Below are 25,787 nucleotides of genomic sequence, written 5' to 3'. Positions count from 1 at the left end.
GAATAAAAGAAGGATTCGTAAGGTCTCTATAAAGTAATAGCTAAACCATACCGGCCGACACATTATCTAAAATAAATGAAAACCATTTTATTGAATGTTCAGAGTTCGTCTCATTGCTCATAATCCTTTCAAGCAGAGTGGAGCTGATCGTAAGATGGCAAGAAAGAATTTCATTTTCCATTATTTCTCGCTTATTATTTAAAAAGCAATACAGGAAACCCAAAACTGTGAAAACTTAATATTGCTAATTCCTTGAAAACCTCAGATCACGCAACAGAAAAATCGACAGAAAATGGTGGGAATTAGCAACAAAATTCCACTTGTGTTGTTATACTGAACGAAGGACTTAGCTCTGTGTCCAAGGGAAAGAGTTCTTTCTACATAATTTCCACTCAGAAACATCACAGCACGGGATAAGAGTCTGTGAACTCTCTAATTTGCTCTGTACGATAGCTAAATTTCCTTGTGGCGTCTGCGCGGAGCCTATCGCACTTTTCACCGGAACTTTACATTACCTAAAGTGATTTACATGATAAAATCACAGACTTCTCCGTAACGACTGTATCCTTAAGGCATTCTTCTCTGCAATTATTTCCGAGATGTTGAGTTAATCCTACTCATAGTATCTGACAATGGAACTTCGCAAAAACGGCCATAGTTTTCCATCTGGTAATCAATTTCCACTAAGACTGGCATAAACTTGGTTACGTGATATTGTTGGTCGTCCAATTATTACTTGTCACATTTGCGTAATACCAATGATTACTTTTGATTGAATATTATTTCCAGCTCATACGCTTAATCGGAAGATATCTGTTTGCATCATGTTTTTAGCCGAAGGAAAAATTTATAGCTGAACTTAACGCATAAACTTTACTAGAGCAACGGAGCCTCCTTAAGTGGTGGATTCGAACTCTTAAACTTAGGTAAGTACCCTGATACTTTCAATACGTATACTTTCAAACTATTAAAAAAATTATCTGACATGTTAAAGAAAGTTAATATGTCACCAAAAAACGCGACGAGACACGACATCGTCATATAGCAGTCGCAGCAATCGGTGCACAAAATTCATGTGGCAATAAGTGGTGCACAAACACATAGGTATTCTAGTTATGGCATTTAGCTTACAACGCACCAAGAAATCCATTTTGGAAAATTCGAGGACTTAAAACTTATCTTCCCAGCCTCAAGTATCATTTATTATTTCTTATAAGCCGCTTAACCTCAAACTCGTAAATATTCAGTTGTCACAATGTAATTACGATTCCTCTTGTAAAAAACCAAAAGTGTCCTAGAACCTTTTTCACTATGATTAGAAAAGGGAGGAGGCTCTCTTTAAGGCAGTTGTCAACAACTGGTATGTGAATTTACATATTTCGGGAATGGGTTAACACTGTAATTTTTTTCAATTAGACAGAGAATAACAAGGGCATTATTGCTTAATTCCATTATATTTTGGTACATTCGCAAATCCATCAAATGTAAGGTCCATGACAGAAGTGTAGTAATACACTTCGAGTTGTCAAACTTTTGAAAATGTTAGTTTGAAGAGGCGTCTTTTATTTTATGTTCAAACTGGGAATCATCTGAAAAATGTTAACAGAGGGAAAGGGAGATAAACGTTGGCGGATAAATAACAACGATTATGAGTGGGTCTGAATTTGAGCGGAGCGGAAAATACAAACGATAAATAATTAGAAATCAAGAGTTTTCATTGGGACTCAAAGCAGAGCAAGGTGTCCTTTTTCACTCAAACGAAATTAGATACAGTTTTTATTAAAAAATTCAAAATAGATGACAGACAACTGACCTAAGATAACTGAAGCCTTTTTCTAATCAAATCATTGTTCCGCGAAGTGAAATGAATAAATTACGTACATCGTTACTGCAATTTGACAAATAATTTTTTTGGCAAATCCTTAGCGGCAGTGGTGATAGCACACTAAGGAATACAGATAACATGCGCTCAAAAAAAGGGGATTTTTCAAAAGTAAGGCGGTAATAAATAGCGAAAAAATTAAAGAGAAGAGAAAGAAATAGAAAAAGTTGATCTGTTTTATTGCAACAACTGTTGTATTTATCGAAAAACCTGTGATATGCTATCAACAGCGCCTAATTCAAAGAGAATTCAAAACTAAAATCAGTTAATTCTGTGAGTATATCCTCCTTCTTGACGTGTCTTAAAAAACTAGAATTTTCATGAAATGAAGTTATTTTAATCCCAACGAAGAGAAGTGATAAGAGCTGTGATACAAATTCGCCGAAAAAATTGTACGTTATTTCGTGTAATAATATTTTCATACCCCAGTAATCCTTGGGGTGCCATTTTGACTATCTTGTAACTAACCAAAGATTATCGCCTTGTTTTATCTTCCATTGAAAGCGATAATCGCTTAATTTCATGTTCATCAAAAAACTGGTTGATCCATATTCACCATTCTCTTCAGTTATAGAGAGGGATCGCGTTTGAGCAGTTCTGTTTGCTTCCTCGGCATCTATTCTCTTCCAGTTCGCAATCAAATTACAGAGTGAGTTTTATTTTAACAAGTAACATGAATGAGAACAGCGTTTGAGGAATGTATGTAAATTGAATAAGCGACTAAACGAAATGGTTTGAAATTTTAGATTTATAAATAGCAACTGTTTTCTTTGGTCGGCCACAAAGCAGATGGTGATACGTTAGATGTGAATAACACCCAGATGAAAGGTAAATATTTTTTTAAATTCAACATGGATTTCTTCGTTAACGAATGTAATTATTTGGAGTTTGCTTGATGCCGTAGACCAGATAAACATAAACGATACTATCATTGTTTAAAATGATCGAATTTTTGGGCTGCAAAGGTCCTCGCCCGCTAATTGGTCGAGAACAGTTGTTGGTTAAATGAAGGCAGATATCGAGAGCGACGTTATATCTCGCCTTATTAACGCAGGCAAGTGAAGATAAAATATTATACGTGCATTGGTCAGAGCGAGTCATGTTCATCTTGCCAGGCGATCATTCCGGCTGCACGAACGCTATGAAAAAGCTGGCAGTTCTAGAGATCAGTTCGACTCAAATGCAAAAAATGGACGCAAAAATGACTCTCAGTTTCTTAGTTATAGAAAGTACGAAGAAAAGAGATAAAAAAACAGCAGTGAAGTCCACCGAAAAGAAAGTTTAGATTACGTAAAATTCCGTAAAATTATGAGGATATTCCGGTTGTCTTTATAGAGGCCCATTTCACTATTTACATATAGAATCTACGGTTAACATGTGTAATTTTATTTAACATCGCAATCATTACATAGAGAAGCTACATGTATTACATAGCTCAGTGAAATCCAAAACGTGTGGATTGCATAACAAAAACAAGGCCTGCAAGTCAACACAGAAATCATGGATGAAAAAAAAAAAAAAAAATTCCAAGAGCAAATTTGGGGTTTCATAGCAATATGAAGCTAGACTTTTTCAGGAGACAGTTAATATCTTCAGTTGAGGACAATTGTGGCATCTCTAGTTATGGCGTAATAAAAGGTTTTCGCATATCTCACCAATTATGTTCATTGAAAAACAAGTACACCAATTACCTTCAAAAGGCATTGTTGATTTAAGCAAGTCATGACTGTTTTTGAATTTTCCTATTGTTTACTCAGCTTTTTGTGGTATAACTGCTTTATTGTCTTTTTATACAATCAGTGTACACGGAATACTTATTGAATTGATCAGGACGGTGCAGATGTGAATTGTTAATTCAAAATGCATTGTGTAGGCTTGATAGGGCTCCAGGTGTCTGTCATAGCTGTTTCACCAATGGTAGCACGCGATCAGCTGACATCTATATTAGCAAGTCGATATCAAAGCTGCTTATGTGACACAGTTGTCAACGAAAGAGGACTCGCGCTTGTGGGAACAGCTCAGTTGAGGTTGTCGCGATTAGACTTGATATTTTAGTGAGTGTTCTTCAAATTTAGTTTGTGGCCGTTGCAAAGACCTACACTTAATTCCTGTTAATTCCTACGAACCTATTACAAGACTCAGTTGTCTTCAATGACGATGAATTTATGAGATCGCAGAAAGAAACACTACCACCAAGTTAGTCTCGACTCATATGCCGTCGTTGTTGTGTAAGTACACTGGACAGAAAAACTAAGGTAGAACTTTTCAAGAACTTTTTATTGCTCACTACAAACGATGTCGTTTCATTCCTTGAAATCCTTCACCTTCTTAAATCAAGCTATACGACAACAGAAATGTTTTTTAAAAGAACAGATACTGCATGAAAGAGCCTAAAGTCACAGTTTTGGAGCATGAAGGCATCTTCGTCGTGCTTCACTGACTTGCTAACTGCAGACTGATAGCGACAACAATTTCTATAGGCTCGAAAGACGTCATGCAGTTTAAAGCGATTTGTTCTTTGCTTAATATGCTGAAACGCAGCATAATACTCAGCATGAATTGACGTACGTAGCTTTTATTTCTAAGGTTTTAATTTTGTTTTAGTGGAGATCCATGTTAAAAGAATAACACTGCTGTGACTTTGTAAGGTTAAATTGTGAAAGTAAATGGAAAGTCAAGATTTAAAGAACCTAGTGCTTCTGAGAAAGGAAAAGCTCTTGATCAGTGTTTCACTAAATTTCCCTTCTTGGAGGAAAAGAAAACCGAAATTTATAGTTCAGTACAACTTGTTACAATTATTATTATTTTTTGCAGTAAACTTATAATTCAGTGTCCCAAACTAACTGGCTCGTTTCTTCGCTTCGAGGTGTTGGAAACAAACGGTAGAACATAATGGTTCGTGTTGAATCTAATTTATTCCTTGTTTGTTTTGTTTCACACATTATTTGAGCAATATGCTCAACGCATTTTACAGAGTGATTTGTTTTGATTTACCATAATTATGAACAAAGGCGATCTCTCGATACGACTGGCATAGCGTGGTTAAATAAGGCATGAGAATGCGTTAGGAATGGATCGGCAATTGTCAATAAAAGGAAGAAAGTGGTTTGTAAGTATTTACCTAAAATCTTCTTCGATTTTGGGAGCTGTCGCAAAACCAAAGGAAGCCCACTAAATCCACTAAGACTTACACAGTGGCAGCTTTAATTTGAGGGCATCCATTGGATGGAGAAATTATCCCATGGATCTGTCTGAGATAGAAGTATCCCTTAACTTATGATAAACATAACATAAATAAAGGCTTTTATCCACATTTTGAAGCTCTGGGACCAATCTCGAACGGATAGAGTTAACATAAATATATAAATGGAGAATTTTATCATTTTAAGTGTCATTTGGCTGGCTATACATGTCAGTTCTGCATGGATGTTTTTCCCACTCGTCTGTCCAGGATTTAATGTATATACATTTGGTACATCCTTCATATATGAGTTCATATCCGATCGGGTTTTCGTATACTTTATATTCAACATAGTTATATGTGTTTCGGTGGATGTTAATCAATCGGAAATTTTTATTTTTGACTGTTCACTTCTAATTTGCTTTCAAAATTTGCCAGACTTATCCAACTGATTTTTAAGTCTAACGGCAGGCTAATGCAACACTAATCGCGTCAATAACTGTTATTGCTGAGGATTTTTTTAAGCTTTGGCTCTCATCTAACACCTGACACAATATCATTTTTGTATTTCCTTTCTTTTGCATAAAATACAGACAATAATTACGCAGTAATGTAATACTGCACCACTAAATATTACTTATTTCCAATCAGTCCAACATCAAATGAAGATCAAAAGCTATATCAACGAAATCTTGCATAACTTAAAAAAAACAGTTTTAGATGGAAATAGCAGTAACAGGATCTACACAGAGGAAAAATTCAATCACTGTGATACAATTGTCTTTTTTCATAATCATCTCGCAAAAGCAGAACGCAAACTTCAGTCGTCTCGTGAGAAGAGAAGTTTACGAGCGTGTATTGAGCGTATAAATTAAGCATGAGCCTTGCTTTGATCGCTGAAATGTCATTTTCTTGCTAAGGATAAAAAGGTCATCAATCATTAGAGAGAATATTATTATCACAGAGCGTACAGAGTTTAGCTTACCAGTTATATAACGGCAGGCTCTGTGCTACAAAGTTAACTCGTAAATTATCGACTTGTAACAGATCAATGCCTCTGCCTCAACGAAAAGCCCTTGTGGTCGGTCATTCCACTCCACTAGGAAAGCGGTCAATTGTCCAGCAAAAGGAGTCCATAATTTCGTATATTAAGCGTTTTTCAGAACCTCGGCAGATTCAAAATATGAACGATATCAGCGAAATGTTTGTAGCTTTTTCAGATTGCAATCGATGTTTTTCTCCAGACAAAGCTTTTATTTTTGTCTGGTCTTACTACTTCCGCGTTGCAAAATTAACCACGGCAATTCGTTTCATCTGTCTGTCAATAGACTTATGCTGAATTTTTAGAGTCTGAACTTGATTGCGAGCTAAGAAACTAATCAAACTTAGTCAGAGCTTGTTGAGATTATGAACATGATGTATTTGGCAGTTTGTCTGCGACAAACAAAGCAATTATTTTTCATAAAAAAACTGGTTTTCTAAAAACAACTATGCTGTTTACACTAATCTCCTTATGCTGAGGTGCTTTAAGATACGGATTTTTATTAGCTGATTAATTCAAAGTCTAAAGATACAAAAATATTAAACTAAGCCAGACGTAAAGGCGTCGAAAAAGAGCTAAAAACTACAGTTCAACAATCCTTCGATTGTCAAGAAAAAACATAATCTTTTTCGGATCCGGTGCCGCAGGATGTTTGGTCTAAATCTTTACTTAAAAAAAATAACTTTCACATGATGGTAAAAACAATATCTAATCGCATCAGCATGAAATATGAATTTTGAACGAACACTCTTCAGTGAATATTGGGATAATAAAGGAACAAAAGAGATGCCAAGCTCTCCATTATTTGTAACGGTTTAAATCGCGAAGGATATTTGCACCTTCGCTCGAAAATTCCTTTCTAGTGCTCAGCACAGCAAACTTTTTAAGGTACTGTGAAAGAAATGTCAAGGTTATAAATATTTTTCTTGTAAATCGATTAAAATGTTAAATATACCACATGCAGGGTTTGTTTCCCTCAAAAGTAAACCATTAAGCGGTTTGCTCCACACGTAATAGAACATAGTACAACCCAGTAATTACCTTGAGGGTAATGGACAAAAAAAAAACATTTAAGTACTGAGTTTATCATATCATATGCTGTGATTTTTGCACGAATGCAAATGAAAGAAAAACACAGGCGTCTTAAGACTACGTAAACTTCAATTAATTGGGTATTCAGTTCGAGGGAAAAATTGGGAACACCAGCTATTTATTTCTTGTTTTCTTTTTATTTTTTCATCCAAGTAGGATCAGTTAAAATATAGCTTGCAATTTAATTTAAATATACACTAATGCACCTCACAGTTGGGGGTGAATAACTCCTACAGGGAGGTTCACTGTCGAAACTCGTTTTGTTTTTTTACTCAAACGATTGGCACATTTTAGATCAGTCCGGATGATTATCTAACTGGCTTTTTCTTGACGTGATTGAGTCATTTGCATGTACGCGCTGATGACTTGACGAAAATACTATATCAGACAAAAGGAACGTGAGAACCAGGGATCTGCCCAGATTTACACAGTTCAGGCGGAGTCGAGAGGATGTATAAAATTCAGTTCAAGGAGACAAAACGGGTACATGTTTTTGTATTTTCGTCAGGCTTGAGATCAGTAAGGCATCAAGAAGGTAATTTAAAACATTATGAACAATTTTTGGTGAATTGACTTTCTAAAATTATCAAATTAAACATTTATGTCGGAATGCGAGTCAAAAATATCAAGGGAAGTAGGTGTAAGCCACAACACAACCTGTGCTCGTGTTTTAATATAAAGTTACCCGCAAACGCAAAAATGGCTGGCTAACCGCTAACGTCCGACAGCACACACCCTCTTAGGCTCTTCGTTCCGTTTATCTAAGAGCATACTGGCTGAGTGTTTTCTTCACTGAATGTATACATTTCTTGCTCCTTCATCGTCCCACCGATTCAAACCAAAGACGAAATCGATGGACAAGTTAAAGTCGATGAAGTTCAATTTCCATTCTAGGACTCAAATTTGACAGCGTTCAGTTTAAAGGAAAGCCAGGATTTTCAGTGAGCCATATAGATGAAATTTATGGGAACCGCTTTGAATTTGAACATAGAGACTACAGACAGTTAATCAAGAAATCGGTGACAAATTTGTAGCGACTCTGCAAATTATCGTCAAAGTCTTACATAGCACTTACGCACATGAACGCAAATACCACGCATGCGAGAGGGCAGACACGCAAACATGCGTGGCCTCTCACTCACGCGTGGAGGTCAGCAAAATGAATGGCCTTTTATGCAAGCGTACTTCCGCTGGTTTACAACGCTGACTCACCCTCCTTGATAAAAAGCCAGACAGATCGGTAACATGAATGGCCAATGGCTTTTCATCTTAATCACTATTCAGTATTGACACAGGCCTATTAAATCGTACGCTAAACATGTCAATCTCCTTCTCTTCTGTCAACTAACAATTTAGAGTAAATACAAAGCATTAAAATTGAAAACTGTATATAAATAATTTTCCAGCTAACAACAGTAAATTGTACTTTCTTGCAGTTATTCTGGAGTGAATTTAGCCATCCTGGACGCTATGAACAACCTAACTGGGTACAGATTCCCGCCAACGGCGAACACATCTGTGTATTCTCCGACGCCAAATGCTACTCAGCTGGTACCAACAAACCAAAAGTCACCGAGTGGTAATTTCATAAATGTGGTTTATTCTAGCTTGTTTGCGTTCGTTATCACAGCTGGTGTAATAGGCAATATCCTAGTTATTGCCACTATTGCAGCCAGGCGGAGTATGAGGACGCCGTGTAATCTATTCATTACAAACATCGCCCTTGCAGACTTTCTTGTGGCTTTGATCCTTAGCCCGCTACGTATGGCCGAGTTGTTTATCGGTTGGCCACTGGGGGAATTTTTTTGTCGCTTCCTGGCGCCCTTCCAGGAGGTGATTGTATGTGTTTCGGCTGTCACGCATACCGTGATAGCTCTGGAAAGACACCGCGGCATCGTGACGCCATTTAAGCCCAAACTGAATGTTTCAACAGCCAAGATTGCCATAGCGATCATTTGGTGCGCATGCTTTTTGACAATAGGCTTACCGCTGGCCTTAGTTTTGAAGGAGGTAGAAGATAAAGGTAAAAAATATTGCAAAGCCTTTTGGCCCTCGATCCATGGTCGCCAAGTTTATGAAGTGTTCCTCGTCACAGCTTTCATACTGGTACCTCTTATAATGCAAACTGTCACTTACATCAAAATTGTTGCAACCATGAAGAAAGAGGACGCTTCTACGCAAACTATTACACGAAGTGGAACTGTGGAACAACGAAGAAATCAGATCCGAAAGAAGGCACATTTAGTTAAAATGCTGGTCATTTTAGTGGCTGTCTTTCAAGTCTGTTTTATTCCGCGGGGAATCTTCATGCTAGTTTATGAGTTCGCTAGTGCATCCTACAAGGAAGCAAACAGGGATGGTATGATGATTGGCAACGTCTCAACAATTCTCATATTTTATATCAAACACGTTTTAAACCCATTTATTTTATTTGCGATGAGTACTGAGTTTCGAAAAAACTGCTTCCCCCGGAGACTTTGCAAAAATGAGTCGGACTTTGCTTCAAGCATGTCGCGATATATGTCTAAGAACTCTCGAACTCAAGTGTCACGCAATAGCGAGATATTTGAAGAAAAAGAAATGAGTAACTTATGTGACAGCAGCTCGCCAGATGTGCTCGAAGGAAAAAGAGAAAAAGTAGTTTTCGTCTAGATTGTGAAACTAGTAGACATAGAATGAAAACGACTACTTCATATCCGGCTCTACAGGTTTGGTCACGTTTAGTTGTCACTTATCGGGTTTTTTTTTTTTTTAAAGGGAAAGATGGAACTTCCCAAACTATCCCACAAAAACAGTCAAACGTCTGCGCAAGTACGGGCGTTGTGATGACAAGGTGACGTGAAGACAACCAAGTTGTCTCACACAGTTTACAATTAATCACACAAGCCAAATAGTGGGCCGGCTAACGTTAATTGCCTCGCGCATGACTGACGTTTGACCGCTGTGTTAAACTACTCCAACCTCAGATATATATGGCAGCTCTCCGGTCTCTCAATTTTGGGACTCCTGATTTAGGACAGGTGTCTATTTTAGTGAGAAAGCTTGAAATAATCAGCAGCTATACGAGATACTTTAATAAGCTGTTGTACGTTGTACGGTAATGGCCGTGTAGATACGCTTTCGATCTAGAGCTATTGACATTTATCATATTTTAAGACTGGGATGTTAAAAATTGACGATTTTTCTTCAGAGAAAGCGTTTTTTTTTTCTTCAACGTTTAATTAAGCTATGGCCCTATCTGATACAATGTATCCTTCAGATATATTTGAATATTGCTAATTATCTCAGCTGCTCAATAAATGAGTTTGTTGCCTGCTCCTACAATAAATGCATGATTCCGAACTAAATCTTGTTATCAAGACCTGATTCTAACGTTTTGGAAACTCCCAATAACTAAATAAATAGTGAATGTGCTGATTGGAAACGCAAACAGAAATTAAGTTCAGTCTGCTTTTCTCACAAACGTGAAACCGTCATGAGTCCTTCATTCATTTCTTGGACGCTACGAGCATATCCGGCTCCACTGGTCTATCGCTGAAATGTAGTTCCAGAAGTGAAACCAAAGTTCAGCAGGTTTTCATCAGGTGCTACTCGCTAGTTTTGGTCGTGGTGAATGTGACAAACCTGCCAAAGACAAATTCATATCCGTTTATCAGCCCCTGTAAAAAGTAGAACCCATAACATGTGTGATGATAAAAGACGCTGTGGCTTCACGGTTCCAGTAAGGAGCTGGACGTCGGTTGAGAGCCGTCATCATAAAGAAGGTTCTATCTCAGCAGAAAAGCGAGATATTATTTTTCAAAGATGTTCTTGTTTCATGATATTACGATTGACTCACCATCGTTGGGGCCCGGTCATTATCTATCACTTGTGTGTGGGGCGGGGGGGGGGGGGGTGGGTGGGGTCGGAGGAGGATCGCATGGTTTTTAGGGGGACGGAGTGGGATCAGTCGTAGTTAGCAAAGTTTAAAGGGGGAAATGTAGAACATTGACCGCCAATAAGGGGGATTACTAGAATACTACTGGCTATCGGAAGAGATGAGGTAGTTTTAATGCGACACAACGAAAACCCTCCCACTGCCCCCACCCCGCGATAAAAATGGTTGTCCCCGTATTGTCAATGATTTAATGAATACGATTTCGAAAAAAATTAACTCAGCCCGTTAAGTCGACTGAATAATAAGGTAGGTGTGGCTCGTGTGCTGAATACCTACCCGCCTACTCACTTGGTGGACAACACATGTAGCCACAATTATAGCGGAACTCTGCACTCGTACCAAAGATGATGAATGGGTTGATCACGTGTTTAAGGTAATACACAATCAGAGTTATTGTGATGGCGTAATGGAAATCGAGGTTCTCTTTCAGGCCACCGCCGAATTCCCACAATAGCATGGTAAATACACGAGGAATGGAACATATGTAGAATGCACAAACAAGCAGGATTAACGTTTTAAGCACGCGAGCTCTGCTTTGCGCAAGTTTAACTGCGCGAATTTCCACGAACTCGTCTTTCCTGACAGCCGTAATTTCTAAATTAACTACTTTAACGATTTGTGAATAGGCATACGTCTGAATGACCAAGGGTATGAAGACAAATATGATGACTAGATAAAGTATAAAAAGTTGACGAGAAAGATCTGATGGCCACGAAACATTGCAAACTTGGTGTCCATGCTCGACGCTTTCCTTCACCACAAAAGCCACAGGAAGCCCACTTGCAATGTAGCAGGTTAGCCAAATGATTCCAATAACTTGCTTTGTTCGCTGAATGGTGAGCTTTTCTTTAAATGGCTGGACTATTCCACGGTATCGTTCCAGCGCAATGAAGGTGTGTGTGACTACAGAAACGCATACAATCACGTCTTGCAGAGGCGCTAAGAAATGACACAAGAAATTCCCGAGCGGCCAGCCATGGTACATTTCTACAAAGCGAAGTGGAGCTATAATGACAGCAACTAAGAGATCGGAAACGGCGATATTTATGATCAAGTAGTTACTAGAGGTCTTTAGGTTACGCTGGCGTTGGAATAGCGTTCCAATAACGGCTAAATTTCCCAAAACACCAAACACTATTACAACGGTAAGAAGTGCCACAATAATGGCGCTATATTCGTCTGTACCATATAATCCAAGTGAACCCATGTTTTCCTGAACCGTCGAGGTATTATTTGTATAAGAAGAGTCTGGTGTTGAACTGTTCATTAAATCCATGGTCATCCCTACAAATCGTACAAGGAGGCGTTTGGAATAAGGTGGCGCTGGTTTCTACCTTGAACCTTGCTTTACTTCCTGTAGGAAGATGTATCAAATGCATGAAAACAAATCCGTATTTGGCGAAAATGGCCTATAGAAGATTTCCCTACTAGCCTTGGCTCCTAACATGACGAGCTTTGCTCAAGAAAAGAATTCTCACCAGGGATGCGTAAAATGATCCATAGGCTTGTCAAAGTAAAGCGAGAGGGCTCAATTAGCAAGTGAAAGCGAGGTGTTTGGCTTCGAGCGTGAAATTAATTGAAGTTAACAATTAAAATGTAAACAGGCGCGAGGATCCGCGCGGCTTGCGCGCTAGGAGTACTACGTAAATTTAGGACTCTTTTGCACAATTTTCTCTTTGGAGATAACTACGCATTCTTGGCGTGAATGGCAATTTTCATAATTGTAGAATGATTCAGCGACAAGAACGGCTTAGCTAAGCCGTAGTGTGTCATGGCATTTGAAGATAGCCTGGTTGTAGCGCGTGACATGACTATCAAGTAACAGTTATTGTACCCAGCATGTTTTGTTCGTGATCTACAGGTTTATTGGTTTGTGACGCAAAGAGCGATTATCTGTTCTGTCACGACAATACCAAAATTAAATTGTGTTAGCCAACTTATATTTCACTCTGATCAGACCTTTGACCCTAAGTCAACATAGAAGCTGGTGAGCCGCTCGGTAAGGACCTTGTTTTCAAGAAAGATTTCGATTGCAGTATGTTCTGGAGATACAAGAGTATCATTTAACACTTGAAACGATTGGGTAGATATTTTGATAATAATTTTCTGGCGTCCATACTGAGGAGCTCTTTCAGTATAAAATATCATTTTAGTAAGTCCCAATCATCAGGTAAGCGCGGGAACTTGTCCCGCGAAAATCTATGCGAAGGTACGAGTATATTCGGCGGTATCTGCGAAAAGGGGCCATCGTTCTTTCCTTAAGGTAAGGTCTTAACTGTGTAAAACTTCGCGAGGAAGAAATTCTACTCGCTGGCCTGTCCAATTTGGCTTTTAGACAAGGTTGTATGCCTGATAATTTCTGTCTAGAGCTATATGATGACGCGCGATAAATCTCGCTGCTTAATAACCTTTGAGCGGAAAATGATGATGCCCAAACCATTTAATCAGCAAAGCAAGGTTTACCTTTACTTCTGTGCTTTCGAAGCATGAGAAGGAATTATTTCTGTGATAGTTAGGTGACAGATGCTTGAAATCACATAGTGTATTATCTAACTTTTGAAACCTAATTATGGAATGAACCCTGACATCACAGCTCAAATATTCCTTCCCTATAAGATGACGCGCTCTTGGCAGGTTAGTGTGTTTTCTTACTAATCGTACTGTACTATTTCGCAGTTTCGAAAGCAGAATCCTGAAGATACTCTTGTTCTTTTGTTATTTCTTACCCACTCTCTCGTGTAATCAGACTTATCTCCGTGAGGGAAGAACCTTCATTTTTGAATTTTTTTCCCGGTTTTGTCGTTCGTATGCGAGCTGTTCTTATCTGAAGGCAGAACCTTTCCCTTTTTTCACCCGGTTCTGTCTCTCTTGGGTAGTCAGTCCTGTTTGGGCTGTTGTTATCTGAAGGCAGAACCTTTCCCTTTTTTTCACCCGGTTCTGTCTCTCTTGGGTAGTCAGTCCTGTTTGGGCTGTTGTTATCTGAAGGCAGAACCTTTCCCTTTTTTTCACCTGGTTCTGTCTCTCTTGGGTAGTCAGTCCTATTTGGGCTGTTGTTATCTGAAGGCAGAACCTTTCCCTTTTTTTCACCTGGTTCTGTCTCTCTTGGGTAGTCAGTCCTATTTGGGCTGTTGTTATCTGAAGGCAGAACCTTTCCCTTTTTTTCACCTGGTTCTGTCTCTCTTGGGTAGTCAGTCCTATTTGGGCTGTTGTTATCTGAAGGCAGAACCTTTCCCTTTTTTTCACCTGGTTCTGTCTCTCTTGGGTAGTCAGTCCTATTTGGGCTGTTGTTATCTGAAGGCAGAACCTTTCCCTTTTTTTTTCACCTGGTTCTGTCTCTCTTGGGTAGTCAGTCCTATTTGGGCTGTTGTTATCTGAAGGCAGAACCTTTCCCTTTTTTTCACCTGGTTCTGTCTCTCTTGGGTAGTCAGTCCTATTTGGGCTGTTGTTATCTGAAGGCAGAACCTTTCCCTTTTTTTTCACCTGGTTCTGTCTCTCTTGGGTAGTCAGTCCTATTTGGGCTGTTGTTATCTGAAGGCAGAACCTTTCCCTTTTTTTTCACCTGGTTCTGTCTCTCTTGGGTAGTCAGTCCTATTTGGGCTGTTGTTATCTGAAGGCAGAACCTTTCCCTTTTTTTTCACCTGGTTCTGTCTCTCTTGGGTAGTCAGTCCTATTTGGACTTTTGTTATCTGAAGGCAAAATCTTTCCTTTTTTTTTATTTGGTTCTGTCTCTCTTTGGGAGTTGTTTCATTTTAGACTGTGCGTTTTCATCTTATGACAAACTAATTTTGAATTGCGACATAATTAAATTTACTTGTCTTGATTTTTTTTCCTTTGCAGATTTAATTGAACGTTAACCGCGAAAAGCCGTGATGAAAAAGCAATGTTTGTTTTAATAAAACAAGAGAGTTTTCCTGTTTAGATGACCAGCCAACCTTAACTTAATTACACATCATAAGTGCACGTTCCGTTGACTGGTAATTTTTACGTCGATGTTGTGTTTGCCTTGGTGGTGTCTGTCCTCAAATCCCGTGATTTTTCAATTAAAAATAAATAACGAATTTAGGAATAAAATTACCAACGAGTAAAATACCTCTTCTCGTAACGTATTAAATTGCATTTACATTTCCAACTCTTGTTTCAGACACGAGATGTAAAATCGGTCATAGATTGTAAAAGAGATTTGTGAGTAAAGAACTTTTTCTACTTGTCTTTGTTTATTTTTTCGCAGCCTTATACATGAGGTTCGCTGTGTTCGCAGTGGCGCGCCAGGAAACCCCAGCAGGAAAAATTTCTTTAAAGATTTTACTCCTTTAATGATCTCTTTAAAGATTTTACTCCTTTAATGATCTCTTTAAAGTATATTACTTCCTTAGCATTTAGCCAATTATATGGTGCCGGCGGAGGATACAAAAAAACTCCGTTATATATTTCTTTACAGGCCAATATTATCGGAAAAAACCCAAACAAACAAACAAAATGAGTTCTGTTGCGCTGTGTGATCCATGAGTGTTCTCATCGCGGTTAGGGCTTGCTGTTGTTTGCGGTATTATTTTCCGGAGTGGACATACCATTACTACATTTTTGTTAGCGTTAAAAAAATCGGAAATACATGGTTTTGGTAAAAAACTTCATCTTTTTTAACTCTTAACGACTGTCGAGTTGTGTGTATCAATAGAGTGGGTCAGCAAATTTGCATTCTATGTTGCGCAAGGGGCAAGAGAAAATGGTTGACTCCCCGCGAGTGAAGCTGACGCTCTAGGTCGATTTCGATCTATTATTATCCTTTGCAAACAAAATTTCGATCATGGAGTTAAATTATAAAATTACTTTGGCTTACATTGTGCGCTTTAAAGTAAACTTGAGTTGTTAGATCCACGCGAGGGTTTAACCTTGAAAAATGCAATCACGCGAGTGGAGCTGACATTAACGCGTGTCCCTATCTGGAAAACATTCGTATTGTGACAAGAAGGGTCTGCTTTAAGGTTTTGGGTTACTCTCGCCTTGCAATTTGGACGCCGAAAAGTGCCCAAAAAGTAATTACTGAAAATTCATCCGCAACACCTCGGTCGTTCTGTGGGCGCGAAGTCAGTTCTTCTCTTACAGTTAATAATTGCCAGGCGGATCTCAGATCCGCCTCAGCCTCATTTGCATAAATTCTTTTGGTGAGCAAAGCTCGTCATGTAATGCAGAAGCTAAATCCATCATCTACAATGAAACAGATGTTCTTTACCAACCTTGTTTTTTCTCAGCGGTAAATAATTCTTCCTTAGATCAAGCTCAACTGAGTGATTTGACCAACGGAGTTTCAGTCAATTGATTTAAAAAGTTCGATTATCTGCCTTAAAGCATAAAAAACCCTTATGGCTATCTCCGATCCAGCTCGTACGAGTAAACTTGCATAACAAATCACTTATCTCGAAAACCTGATGAATGGTCTTTTAACAACATGACAAGTGGACTAAAAAACAGCAATCTTTGGGTTTATCTTGCACACTTTTTGACATTTTATTTGAAAAGGCACAGATTTCTTTGACGATATATATTGGATCTGAGAAAATATAAAAGCTGTAATTTAAACAAAGCAGCCCCCGCAGAATTACTTCTATTATGACAAGCTAACAATTATGGCCTGTTAATCTCTTCTCACGCGGAAATTATGTCGGAATCGAAGTAAGTACAAAGGCATTAAAGTATTACCACTTTCAACAACACCATCACAGAATAAAGAAAGAATAAGGACCGTGCTGTACTGTTTGTGAATAAAAAAAATTAGATAAGTAAATAGAGTCGTTACAGTAATATGAAATTACAGTAAATTGTAAAATGTTTTGACCAAAAACCTAAAATGAATTAGAGTTAGCATAAAATTTTTTCCACCTTCTGCCGAAAACAAGACCGAAAACAAAAAAAACCCATGCACTTTTGCGATCTTCTTTACTGTAATAGCACTATAGTGCGTATTGAAGTGTTTTTACATCCACTTCCGACTAACTATCCGTGGATATCGTAAACAATGCACAGAATCTGTTTGGGGAGGGCAATCGAACTTTCAGTAATCATGGCAATTAAACTTTATTGACATGATGCAACTCAAACCACGGATCGAGTATGATTGAACTCCCTTTATCTCCAACTGAGAATTTTTAAAACTCCTTTATTCAAATTTCTGCCCTGAAGATCAAGATGAGTTGTTGATGATACTGAAGTTGCGTTTGACCAGGCCGTTTCCCCCAAAGAGTTTCGCATGCTACAGAAAGAACCCCCAAAATGTATTTCTTTCAGTGGTAACTACAAGAGGAAGCTAAAGGTGTTAATGAACTGGTGTTTGGATCTTACAAACCCATTAATGGAACAGAATCAAGCGACTGTTTTCTGCGAGTTGCGGGATACCAAAGAATCGAACTAACTTACTACTAATCACAATCCATCATGTTGTGTTCGATACAATTCGATGCTCAAACAAATTCCAACAGCTCCTTTTTTTCTGAGAGTTCGATTATTAAACCAAAACTAATCAAACGAAAATCGAATTCAATCGAACAGCTAAAATTGATGTCCACTGTTATCAAGCCCAAAAAAGCAGGTGCACGTAACAATAAAAGCAATTTTCTCATCGGTATTTAGATACTTCTGAACATTTCATTGAATCTGTTAATTTCGCAACAAAAGCTGATGAACTTAGCCTCTAACGGAAACTCCCAGAAACATTTATTAAATAACTTCCTTGTCTTCATGACTTCATTGAGTCACCTTCTATTCTGGAGCTGGTTCACGCTTCAAAATTTTCGTCTGTTTCCATGTCAAAATCGCCTTGTATTAACTTAACTTTGCACTTCTACAGACAACTTAACTTTGCCTGCAGCCCTTGGGCCGGAGGGGTGTAGCCGTACTCTTGTTAGTTTAGGAGCAGCCAAATCAGATTATCGCGTTAAATGAAGATTACGTACATATCTCCAAAGACAGCCTCTTCTGAAAATCATATTACATATTACACATATTACCAAGCGAGAGTTCGGAAATTGAAGGGTTGATCAAGAGTCCAATTACGTTCGATGATATTTGGATACTCAGCTCGTTTGGAATGATGAAATCCATGTTTTGATTTTAATTTCTTCTGCTTTACAAATTATCTTTTCGATTTTGTTCGACTGCCTAGCTACCCCGGGATGCATCACGTGCGTGCTTCTGATGCAAATATTTTTCCTTTTCAAACAATGCTGTCACAACGGTCTGTTTTCCTTTTCACGTGGAGCAAGACCTTTGGTCGAGAGAGACTGACGTCTCTCCTGTCTTCCCTTTCACGCTTCTACGACCGTGGAAGGGAGAAGGAGAGAGAAAACAGACTGCAACATACTTAAATCCCGCAACTTTTTTCAGTCGGCTTTCTCGTTCAAGGAAAGTATTCAACTACAAACAACTAAAATCTGGCTAACTTGAAAGAAATCATATCGGTATAAAAGTTTTACCTTGGGAATGTTTGAGAAAATGCTAAAGCCGTCAACCGTAGACTGAAATCTTCTCCAGCGTGTTATTATGTGATAGAAGCACTAGCTAACATGAAGAGCGACCAGACTGAAATTAGTTGACTGCAAACATGGCTTCAATTAGACAAAGCTTCAACTATAAATAATGCATAACTCTATAACCTAAGAGGATCTTTTTAATTCCCACGTCGTTATGATTCTTTTCACAGCTTCAATTGAAAAAGAAATCCTGCTAACTGTTAAGGCTCCTTAGAGTCGGACGTTTTTTATTTTTTCAGAAGGCTATTAATAGCCAGGCTTTGTCTGTACGTGTAAGATAATAAGTCTTTACGGTTTCTTAAACATGAATTAGACCATTATCTGCCGATGGGTTTCGTGGTCATCGATTCTTTTGAACTATTAACCATTAAGCAGGTTCTCTTAATGAAGGAACCCGCAAATTTGCTGCAATAAGTCTTTTTGGCAAGCAGCAGAGCACGGTCGTGTTTGACAGCGTTCATTAAAGTACCGCAGAAGTCAGAATATTCCGTGACACTTGTCTACTGAAAAATGATTTTTTTTCTGAATGGAATTAACCAATCTTTTGAAAAAGGATTTTAGAAAGGTCTAGAATTGAAAATAGCGGTTTCCACTTCAATTCGATACTATTTGTTACAGTTGTACTGAACTCAGCTCGAGCCATTGTCAGTTCTTATTTTAATCCCCGCAGGCGAAATTTGTAACAACCCTGTATATGTCGTGAAAACATTTCTTCGAAAATATTATCGCTGAAGCAAAGTCTAAGAATAGCCAAGGTTAAGGTAGTAAATAAACAAAACAATGGATACTGCATATTCTCAGTCAAACACGTGCTGTGCATGATGCTGCGTGACATCTGAGTTATGAATGATCTTATTGCAAGGTACAAATGGTTTTGCCAAGTTGGAAACTTTATCAAAGGGAACTCAGAAGAACTACCACACATTTCCCTTCCGCTCACGAGGAAATGAACTCACCAGTTCTAATAGATATCGAATTACAAGTTGTGAAGCCAATTTTTTTCAAGCGGGCGGAGTGAGAAACTAACCAAGATACAGCTCAAGACAGAGAGAACACTGGCCATGCGAGCATTTTAGCTGATTAAAACTGATTATAAAACTTTAAATAGTATATATTTTTCCAATATCATCCTTTTTATGGGCTAACCTCGTTTTCCCGATGATTCTTTCAGCTCATTCTCCTATATTTCACGTCCAGTTCGGCAGTTCGGTTAACCCTGGAGAAATGAAACGAAAGTAAACACTGTATAGTGCTCTTGGCAAGTACGACGCGACCTGAGCAAATCTCTCGAACTGAGCTTATGTCAACTAATACACGCTGTAAGTGGGCAAACAAGTCGTGTAGCTCATAGAAATTCAGTAAACGGTAAATAAAAAACAGCCGGCTGAAATAGTTCACCTCGTGTCAAATTTGCTTGAGACGCTACACATCTCCAGGTTACTGAGCTAACATTCTGACATTGTTTCAATCAAAAATTGAATAGAGATGCATTTTAAAAGGTTAGACCCACATTTTAGAATTTTCTTTACCTTGCGCCAGCTATGGGAATTAAAAACCTTTTTTTTCATACCTTTTCGTTCGGTACGGTTGCGAAGGAGTCCAAAATAAAACTGGTGTAGAAAACGCTTGCTGAGTTCGACTTTTTGTAAAGCGCTCGCCCTAAAAGCGGGCTGGGCGAGTTTCTACTTTTTACATCAGTGTGCGAATTGGAGGCGTGCAAAATGATTGTTTTGCTTGATTCAGGTTGTTTACTTACATATGACCGTTTGAAGTGGTAAAATATGACATCGATGTTTTTACGGCACAGATCACGAAATTCACAATTGGAAAGATGAGGAGTAGAACGGTGAGAGAAGACTGAAGCCAAGAATACAGACAACTTTATATAAAGACTAAGTTTAATTGTGCCCTTTCATCTTTTGCTAAAAGCGAAAGAATTAAAAGTTTAATTTTGAGCATCCTGCGATTAATGGAACGAAATGGCAGATAGCTAAGTTAGATAATTATAGACACAATTTACCCCTTGGTGTTCATAGATCGTTTGTTCTGCACGTACGTAAAGTTGTAGTTTGGAAGCGAAATTGTATCAAAGCTAGACGCTACTCTATACTGTGACGCAGTCCTTATTAATGCCTGAGGTGAAATCGGAACTGTTAAAAAAAAATTTTTTTTAACGTCCCTCAAATTGAGGACCTGCAATAGCAGATAAGATAACCGGTTGATCAGAATGTTTCCTTAAATTGCCTACAGTGTAGAATATCTTGCGTTTAAATCTCTAGTTGGGCTGTGAACTGGGTCATTGGACCTTTTTATAATCTTGTAAGGAGTTGCATGGTTACGATACGTGTCTTCTCAGCTTCCAACGCTCAGAATTAAACTGTTGTTCTTTCTTTAATAACCGCCCACACGCACACAGCAAGCTTACTTGGCCACGTCAATTTGACCAAGGGAAAAATTAACATTTACCATCATGAAAGAATTTGATTTTTTTTCAGGAGGAGCATTTTGAGCGAAGAATCAAAATTATTGCGTTTGTTAAGGTAGATTGGTTAGAAGATTCAGTTAAATGCTAAGGGGTTTCTCTGGCCACCGTCATTAATGTATACACATTTGTATTTTTAATAACATTACAAAGTCCGATGACGACATTTTTGTTTTATAGGCGGAAGGAAAATTTTTATATTTACAGCTGGTTCAGTTCCATTTTCTGCCCTTCCTTTATCTTTCATTCTCCCTGACAATTTTTTGTTTATATAATTTCTGAACATCTCTTGAATTAATTTTAGGATCGAGCAAAAATTGGGCCGTTCTCAAATCGAGCCGAATCACGCTTATAAATTAGCACGTACATATTTATTTGTTTATTTTGCAGATATCGAATGAAGAGTGCGAAGATTTGAAACCTTTCACCAACATAATTTTCACTTCTCTTTTATCCTCAACTAAATTTTAGGGCACAGAATGAATTTCAAAAGAGTAATTTGTTACTTGGTTTATTCCCGACTTTCCCAGGTGAAAATGTGCATGCAGTTTAATGAAGTTTGATCAAGCACGAGCAGCTGCTGAATGTATCCAAAAAAGACGAGTTCACTTCATTGAATTTATAAATCTTAAAAAAAATCGTTCATATCTTTAAAAGAAAGACATGAACACAAACCTGGAGAAACTTTCATACCCGAAAGATCTTTTCTTCGAGTTGAATTGAGAACTTTAATGAAAACTGTTCTTATTTTGATAAAAGCGAGAACTGGGTTGACATTGTGTTAAAATTAACATATCCAAAGTGACATATCAGACTGTCCGGATATAAATTCTGCATGGGACAATAAGACATACTGATGTTAAGAGGACAATAGCAAATCTACTCATAAAGTAAAATTTCCGACTGGTTCTAAAACCTACAAAGTATACATTACTTTTATATATTCGAGGCTGCCAGCGGTGACAACGGCTTCAAACGTTTTCTGTCCCCACACTGCAAGATTAAGTAATTGGGTGAACCTTCTCGAAAGAGTCTGCTCAGCGCGTTCTCCAAACGTCACTAGACGGCCATGTAGTTTGTTCAATACAGCTGACGATTTTAAATTTGAATATCCAAAGCTAACAGTGAGGTGTTCACTTTTTAATATCATTCCTCCTCCGCAGTCTGGCTGGTAAAATACCTAAATAGCCTCAGGCGTGGTGTATTTTGTCTCTGAATCCCCATAAAAAACGTTTTGTTTACCCGGTCGGAAACAATGCAAGAACATTTCAAGTAAATTCAAAGGAACGCTTGCTTAAATCTCTTAACGGTAACTCCAATTCTGCCTTTGTTCCCTAATCTCAAAGTATAAAGTTTGGTTGGGTTTATCCCGACAGCAAAGGCCAGCTGCATGTAGGGAGCTTATTTGCATGTCGACAGAAATGAACTATATATGCTTGGAGATACTTGTAAGAACATGAAATTGCGAATTTTTCGATTTCTATTTTCCAAACAACAGAAAATCTTTTTCGTTTTTATCTCATTACAAACAGTCTTCTATTTTAGGCTAAAAGTTTGGGAAAGTTATTTGCAAACCTTATCAACCTTTTAGTGCCAAGATAATGTCCAAAACACATCTCCGTGCTGTCTGCGGCTTTACCTATGTAAAAATTTAGCCCGAAGATATTTGTGTTGAACCAAAACTGCCGCCTAAAGATGGCATTTTCGTTCCTTCTCATCACCGTCTTATTTCATAGAGTATTAAAATCATGTATTGTTCATCCAAATCTGGCCCTCTGAGGGACAAAATTTTTTCCAGCATGGATGCAATACAAAAATTCAAGATCGACCCCGATAAGGAGGAATGATTTTAAAATATCTTGCCTTGATATATAAGATCAGGCTAACATTGATCGAAAATTAAAATAGGAAACTTGCCCCAAGAGTGCATGAAATGAGATTTTACTAAAGTGTTCCTACTCTTATTCATTCACTAAATATAAACAAGGTAATTTTACTATCATCACTTAACATAATTCATTTCAAGTGGCTCGGAAATGTACAAAGCTCTCGAAACATTCCAGTTTTGCCCCAAATAGGATCCGAGACCACAAATCATTTTTAAAGAGCACAAATTTGGATTTCTTTCTTTGGTCAGACTACCGGCTATTTTAAGTCTTCTAAAGATCTCGTCCACTGAGTCAGCATAATTAATTACTGGGTCAAAGTCTTTGCATCTCACTGTTAGATCTGAGGAAAAACCTTAGTCAAGTCTTCAGCATGACATCTTTCGCTTACCATTTGAAAATTTATGCCTGCACAATAATTTTATTCCCTCCTACCACTCAGTAACAGTTAGTCACAAGTATTACTATTTTCCACAGCACATTCGTCCGATATAAGTTCAGTTATATAGAATTACTCATAATTCATGTATCAGTAAAAAAAAAAAAAAAAATCGTGAAAATCAAGGGTGGGGGTGGGGAGGGGGGGGGGCTTGAACACCCTCCTTTGCTATTTAAAGTTAGACTGCAAATAACCCTTAGGGCCATGTCTGTTATTCACCCGTGATATAACCACGTACGAACCGTTAAAAGCACAATTTGCGTCATCAACTGTCTAACTTGATAAATGCACAATTTTTCCAACCGTTGATATGTCTCATGCAATTTTAAGAAACAAAAGTCTGCCTATCAATTTAAGATGGAGTTGAAATGTTAAGCACAAAATGAGAATAATCTTACTCCACGTATCATTAATGCTTGCGGAACAGATCTAGAGATATTTTGTAATGAGTGTAAATTTTTCCATATTCATAAGAACCGCAATTTGACACTGAAACTTATATGTTGCCATAAGACATACCTGTAATTGTGTGGGGAAAATGAAACGGATAAACGGAAGGTTACGTTGAATTAGAAATGCAATTAAGTTGTTAAGCTTCATACAAATAACTTGGTTTCGCAAGACTATAAAGATAATGTTAAATAAATCTTTTCTTAATGACATGCAATTACGTGCGTACTGCATCACTGAAAACGTTACAATGAAGAACAGAACACGTCGCGGTACATACAGGTAGCTTGAATCACGAAATGAAAGTGTTAACGTTGAATGCATGGCATGTGTGATTTGGCTGGATTTTGTGTGAAAGCGTAAGTTGGAGCTAAGAAAATATGGCCTTAATAACACCCACAGGCTATAATAGCATAAACTTCCTGGCCTGACTCTGAGCGGGCCGATTCATGAATCTTTCTACATGTTAAATTGTTACCCTGAGATTACTAGTGTTTGAATTATTAGTACCTAAGTGGAAGCGATGAAGTGATCCCAGTATCAGTCTTCTCGAGTCCTTCACCTGTGCTCGCCTTGTATAGCAATTTAGTCCGATCCGTTCGATTGATATTGCGGTGTTCATGCAGTTAAACACGCGTCATCACCAATAAAGCTGAGAGCGCCCATAAGCAATATGAAGTGAATCCTGTGTTCTGACTGGCTATCTGTGCGGGCAATATGGGTCTATCTTGCCCGCTCGAGATTGCCCGCTTTAATCCCGTACAGAACAAAGAATTGCGTGGAGCGGACTTACAAAGTTTAAAATTTTCGGACAATGTTAGACGATGGAATCGTAACAAGCGGTAGACATAGTCAAAATAAAGGAAAAATTATCAAGTCATTCGTGATTCTTATTGAAACGACATCTTTTTGTTGTATAAAAGAATCCTTCACTAACCAAGCTTGATCGATCAAGATGGCTCTACATAGCCCGGTTCCTTTAATACGACTTAGTGAACACCGACTTCTCGGTCCATAATATCGCGAAAGGAGAATTCGGCCTATATTCATCAGCTATCTTGACCTCACGCTTGGTTAATTACGCATATTTTTACGGGTACCTTTAAAGTTTTCGGCATTTCATGATATACAGTAAATGTGCTTGACTGGTTGCATGTGTGTGCAGTACTGTATTGAATAAATGTCGACTGGAAATCAATATAAAATAACTGTTTGAGTGAAATGAAGATTGCATGTTTTACTCTGTTGGAGAGTGACTCTGATAGATTAAATATCAAGTGAGTGCCTGAATTTAAAGCTTCTGTAGATGCCATGTCTGAAATAAGTAAAGCTGTGAGTTAACACTCGGTAAACCTTCACCCGGCTTTTAACAAAGGTCAATTTTCTAAGCTAATTATCATGACACGCATTCTATCTATGCACGTTAAAGTATTTTGAAAATCATTTCTTCATCCAAACGACTTAGAGATTTTGAAATCATCTGATTTAAAACGGACATACTTATCTTTTTGATAACAAGGGTTTTGAATGATACAGCGTCCCACATTCTTGCTGACTCTCAAAACATGTCTTCTTTTACAATTAATTTTGCTGTTGAAAACTCACTGAGGTATTACATCGGTAATAAAATAAGATACAATGCTACTTTAATAAATGGTTAAGTGTTTTTTCTTCTAAAGGCATAGCATACCCCTCAGTTATTCAAACGTCTGTCACTGATCAGCATTTCCTAATTTTGACCATCGCGTTTTGTAAAATTACCAGTGGAAAAACTCTACAACAAGGGAACACCGGTGATCGAAGCGGGCTCCAGAGAGAGTCCTGTGAATGTCCGCTCAACAGGTCCAAGAGTATAACAATGGCCTTATATGGT

General features: G+C 38.1%; 2 protein-coding genes across 22 annotated transcripts in view; one reads left to right on the top strand and one right to left on the bottom strand.

Moving 5' to 3' along the window:
• Window positions 1–10,615, top strand: part of LOC113674088 (neuropeptide FF receptor 2) — a 15,328-nt gene extending 4,713 nt beyond the window's left edge. Inside the window, exons 1-2 of one of the 7 annotated variants that reach the window (XM_089191449.1) lie at window positions 2,688–2,710; window positions 8,634–10,544. In XM_089191449.1, the coding sequence (XP_089047575.1) occupies window positions 8,668–9,849 (1,182 nt within the window). In that variant the 5' untranslated portion in view covers window positions 2,688–2,710; window positions 8,634–8,667 and the 3' untranslated portion in view covers window positions 9,850–10,544. Of the gene's footprint in view, window positions 1–2,687; window positions 2,711–3,701; window positions 4,111–4,696; window positions 4,830–7,274; window positions 7,733–8,633 lie in introns of those variants that run through there. The other 6 variants (XM_089191447.1, XR_016182242.1, XM_027190580.2 and 3 more) reach the window with 6 other exon arrangements.
• The window catches only part of LOC113674112 (substance-K receptor), a 21,330-nt gene continuing 5,794 nt past the window's right edge, over window positions 10,252–25,787 (bottom strand). The window contains exons 1-4 of one of the 15 annotated variants that reach the window (XM_089191462.1): window positions 24,425–24,589; window positions 19,804–19,873; window positions 11,411–12,488; window positions 10,252–10,821 (exon numbers count right to left, since the gene is read on the bottom strand). In XM_089191462.1, coding sequence (XP_089047588.1) covers window positions 11,415–12,416 — 1,002 coding nt within the window. In that variant the 5' untranslated portion in view covers window positions 12,417–12,488; window positions 19,804–19,873; window positions 24,425–24,589 and the 3' untranslated portion in view covers window positions 10,252–10,821; window positions 11,411–11,414. Of the gene's footprint in view, window positions 10,822–11,410; window positions 12,489–18,600; window positions 18,723–19,803; window positions 19,874–20,227; window positions 20,368–20,413; window positions 20,517–22,073; window positions 22,255–24,424; window positions 24,608–25,787 lie in introns of those variants that run through there. The other 14 variants (XM_089191452.1, XM_089191463.1, XM_089191453.1 and 11 more) reach the window with 14 other exon arrangements.

The sequence above is a fragment of the Pocillopora damicornis genome, chromosome 13, assembly GCF_964200805.1.
Source record: "Pocillopora damicornis chromosome 13, jaPocDami1.2, whole genome shotgun sequence".
NCBI lineage: Eukaryota > Metazoa > Cnidaria > Anthozoa > Scleractinia > Pocilloporidae > Pocillopora > Pocillopora damicornis.
The sequence above is the reverse complement of the archived record's forward strand: the minus strand, read 5'-3'. Positions and strand labels throughout refer to the sequence as shown.